This window comes from Neopelma chrysocephalum, unplaced genomic scaffold (genome assembly GCF_003984885.1).
Source record: "Neopelma chrysocephalum unplaced genomic scaffold, ASM398488v2 Primary Assembly neopelma1_123, whole genome shotgun sequence".
Taxonomy (NCBI): Eukaryota; Metazoa; Chordata; class Aves; order Passeriformes; family Pipridae; genus Neopelma; species Neopelma chrysocephalum.
In genome coordinates, this window is record NW_020897785.1 from 1,901,293 (window position 1) to 1,905,878 (window position 4,586).

Here is a 4,586-nt window from a genome sequence, read left to right on the forward strand (position 1 = left end):
CCCAACCCATCCAACCCATCCCAACACTCCCAACCTAACCAAACTCATTATAACCCAACCCAACCCAACCCACTCCAACCATGCCAACCCTCCCAACTCAACCCATCCCAATCCAACCCATCCCAACCCAACCCAACCCTCCCAGCTGAATCCATCCCAACCCTCCCAATCCAACCCAAACCCATCGCAACTCTCCCTATCCAATCCAACCCATCCCAACCCAACCCAACTCAATCCAACCATCCCAACCCTCCCAACCCAATCCATCCCAACCCAACCCTCCCAGCTGAATCCATCCCAACCCTCCCAACCCAACCCAACCCAACTCAACCCAACCCAACCCTCCCAACCCAACCTTCCCAACCCACTCCCTCCCAATCCAACCCTTCCAACCTAACCCATCCCAGCCCAACCTAACCCTCCCAACCCATCCCAACCCAACCATCCCAGCTGAATCCATCCCAACCCTCCCAACCCAACCCAACCCATCCCTCTCAACCCATCCTACAATTCCACAATTTGGGGGACACCGCTGAGCATCCCACATTCCCGGGAACTCCAAACCCCCACCTGACGCCCATCCCCTTGTCTCTCCCCCCATCCCAGATCTGCATCCTGGAGTGCGAGGGCGAAGCCGTGCCGCGGGCCACCTGGGAGCTGTGCGCCGCCGCCAGCCGGGCGTCCCCGCGCGCCCGCGACCTCGCCGCCGAGCCGTGGCCCGGCCTGGCGCCGGAGAACCCCCCGCGGCGCCGCGACGCCGACGGAGCCGCACCGGGAGCCTTCCCGCAGCCTCCCGAGGACATTTCCCGCCGGCTCGGGCTGGGCTGGCGAGCGGCGCCGGCGGCCAAGGGGGTGCAGAAGCGGTACGGGGGCTTCATCGGGGTCCGCAAGTCGGCGAGGAAGTGGAACAACCAGAAGAGGTTTAGCGAGTTCCTGAAGCAGTACCTGGGAATGTCGCCGCGCTCCAGTGAGTACGACTTGGGCGGCGGCATCGGAGAGCACAACGAGATCTAACGGAGACCCCGCGGCGTCCGCCAGGGCCACACAAAAGTCAACCCTCCACCCCCTTCCCCCCCTTCTCTCTCTCCGCCACATTCCATAGGGGCAATTTAACAATAAAAAAAAAAAAAGAAAAGAAAAAAGGGGGCCAAAATAATAATAATATTAATAATAATAATAATAAAAAAACCAACAAACCGGAAAAAAAATTGGGAATTTGAGTGGAAACGAAAAATTGGAGACCGGGGAGGGATGGTGACACAGCCGTCGGCATCGCGGGGGAAGGTCCTTTGGGGTCCAGGGAGGAGGTTTGGCCTCGAGGCCACTTGTATTTGAAGGATGGTTTAGTTCTTACCCCGAAAAAAACAGGAGGAAAAATAAAATGAATCAGGAAAATGTAAAAAAAAAAAATAAATAAATTAAAAAAAAAATTAAAATTTTTGTGAGAAATTTCAAAGTGGAACCGGAAGCGGAAAAAGTTTGAAATGAACGGAAATTAAAATTAGGATTTTTAAAATGAAGTTGAAATAAAGGATGAGGTAAGTGGAGAGGAAAATGTAAAGAGGTAAAAAAATGGAATTTAAGTGCGTAAAAATGGAAGAAATTAAAAATATTTGGAAGAAATAGAAAGAGGTTAAGAATATTTAAAAGAAATGAAAAATTTAAAGCTCTTTAAAAAAGAATAAAAAAATTAAAGTGTTTAAAATAAATTAAAAGGAAATGAATTAAAAGAAAATGAAAGAATAAAATAAAAATAAATGAATTTAAAAGTAAATTAAGTAACTTTAAAATTAAATGACATTAAATGACATTAAAATTAAATTAAAAATAAAGCAAATAAAATAAAATAATAAAATAAAAATAAAAAATAAAATAAAATGAAATAAAATAAAATGAAATAAAATAAAATAACAGGAAGTAGAACCATTTCCCTTTAGAAATTAAACAATTCCTCCCCAAAACGCTCCAGTTCCACATTCCCACACTGAGCAGCAGGTTAATCCCACGCTGCCATTCCCAGGGATCACCGTGTCCCTTCCTCCGCCGGCTCCGGGCCGGGATGTTCGGAGCCCTCCCGCTCTCCCCCCGCAGCTGCCGAGACCCCCCCTTCCTTACCCCCCCCCAAATTCACAAATTTGGGGGGATTTTAAATTTTTTTCCCTTTTTTTTTTTGTTCTTTTCCCTTTTTTTCCCCCCTCCTTGGGCGTCATCCCCCTTAAATTTCGGGATGCACCCACACCCCCCCTTGGGAAGGAGCCTCTCGCTCCCTCCCTTCTCGGCTCAGCTGCTTTTTTTTGCTTTTTTTCCCCTTCTTTTTTATTTTTTTATTAATTAATTAATTTATTTTTAAATTTTCCATTTTTTTCCCCTCTTTATTTTCCCTTTTTTATTTTTTCCCCCCGTTTTTTGGGGTGGTTTTTTTTTTCCCCTTCCTTTCCTCTATTTTTTTATTTTTTTTTTATTTTTTTTTTATGTTTTCCTAGCGTTCCGGCACCGCATCCCAGCACCACCTTCCGCCCGGCACAGGCAAAATTAACCTCCCGTCCACCCCACCAGCAGCTCCATCCTCTCTCTCTGCCGGACCCCAAAGCGCTTCCGACTCGCACGCGTCCCGAAAATCACTTTGCTCTTCACCCACTAAAGCCACATTTAAACCAGGACCCGACGAATTTTCGGCCTCCGCCGGCGACGGGAGCGAGATTCCACGGGGAGGGGAGGGAGGGAGGGAGGAACCCGCCGGGGGTCGGGAATGGGCGGGAATTGGAACATAATGAGGGGAAAAAAAACGGGATTTTCGCCGCCCCGCCCCGAAAAAAATTGGATTATTTCGGGTTTTTTTATTTAGTTTTGGTTTAATTGAGGAAACACCACCTTGGATTCAGCAGGAAATCAGCCCCCTACTCTCATTCCCAGTGCCTTCCCAGCACTGGCTTTTGGCCTCCCATGGGATTTATTCCCAACTTTTTGGGGTGCTGAGTCACGTCCCGCTGTGGCTCCATCCCCACGGTGGAGAACGACCCCCACCCAGCGCCCAAAACCGCCTGGAATTCCTTATTTCTCCTAACCCTGATCCTAATCCTTTAATTTCTTCCCCCCACACCCCTTTTCTCCCCGCGTTTTTCCCGTTTTTCCGAGCGTTTCCCTTGGAATTTCACGGAACCTCCGGGGTTGATTTCTTGGCTCGTGTTCCCCTCCCCCTCCGTCCCGCGGATCCCAATCCCCGCGCCGGGAATGTGGGATTTTTTTCCCTCGTCGCTCCCAGAGGGGGGGGGGACCGATTCCCTCTTGCCTAAAATTCGCTCTCCCCCCCCAAAAAAATTCCAAACCTAATCCCGGGAGCGACCCCGCCTTGGGGGTCTCACCCTCCTTCGCCGTTTGTATAAAAAAAACCCCCAAAAATATAATAATCCCTCTGGAAAAAAACAAAAAACAAACAACAAAACAAACCAGGAAAAAAAAACCAAACCAACAAAAAAGAGGATAATTCCGAGCTCTTGTTCTTTTTAATTGTTTCATACAACGATTTCTCCATTAAACTTGTACATAGCAAAAAGGATTAATAAATTAGTTTACTGTTTCTACGATATCCTTGCGACTGGCCCCCGTCACTTGGGTCCCCTCCCTGCCCCCCCACCCCCCCAACTCAGCTGGGAATTGTTTTATTGGGGGGAAAAAAAACAACAAAAAATAAGAAAAACCAAAATAAAAGGGCGATTTCGGTGCATTCGTGTGATTTTCGGGAGCAGTTCCAGGAATTCCTCTCCTTGGGATCTGCGGGGAGGACGATCCCGTTGTACCGAGATGGATCAAGGGGCTGTTTGAAGGGGGGAAAAAAAAAGGATTTTAGGGTTTTTGGAGCAAGGAGGGGAATTTCCACCTGGCTCCATAACGCTTTTCCATAGGGATAACGAAGGTGTCTCCACACGGAGCTTCCCGGCAGCTCCCTCGGCCCAGCTGGAAATTTGGGTGTCCCTCTCTTTTCAGAGCCCCCAGGTTCCTGGGTGCCAGTTGGATCGTAGGGATGGCCCCAGGATGCCCAGTTAGATCCCGGTTTTCCGACTGGGTGAGGAACAAGCACCCGGAGGCGATTCCCAAGCTCGTTGGAAATTAAAGAATCAACCGGGACAAGACTTGGGCTGGTGGGAGGAGGGTTTTTTTTTTTGGCCTGGAGGTCCCCAAGCTCCCTGTGGGATGGGTTGGGATCTCGGGTTCAGGGCCAGCCAGAGCCCAACAGGAATCGTAGGAATTGCAGGAATTGCAGGAATTGCATCCATTCCCGGGGTGCCGTTTTTAATAAGTGTTTTTCCCCCCTGTTTCCTTCCCCACCTGGAGGGATCAACCCTCAGCCCCCTCCCCCGGCCTCCATCCCCCTTCCCTCTCCCCTTTTCCGGTTCCTCCCTCACCTTAAAATGCATTAAAAAAAGAAAAAAAATAAAATGATACAAAATTATCCACTTTTTGTTGCAGCAAAAAGGCAACTCGGACTCGCAGCTCCAGGCCCCACATCCGTGAAATCCGAGGGAGTTTAGCACTTATCAAACCCCTCCCTGCAGCTTTGGCGCCTTTTTCGGGATGCTGTCCCCCAT

The 4,586-nt window shown here is 49.0% G+C and overlaps 1 protein-coding gene across 3 annotated transcripts in view; it reads left to right on the forward strand.

Annotated features, from left to right (window-relative positions):
- The window catches only part of PNOC (prepronociceptin), a 14,120-nt gene extending 9,779 nt beyond the window's left edge, over window positions 1-4,341 (forward strand). Inside the window, exons 3-4 of one of the 3 annotated variants that reach the window (XM_027697849.1) lie at window positions 607-967; window positions 3,903-4,341. In XM_027697849.1, coding sequence (XP_027553650.1) covers window positions 607-967; window positions 3,903-4,111 — 570 coding nt within the window. In that variant the 3' untranslated portion in view covers window positions 4,112-4,341. Of the gene's footprint in view, window positions 1-606; window positions 1,441-2,483; window positions 3,554-3,902 lie in introns of those variants that run through there. The other 2 variants (XM_027697850.1, XM_027697851.1) reach the window with 2 other exon arrangements.
- Window positions 4,342-4,586: the final 245 nt, after the last annotated feature.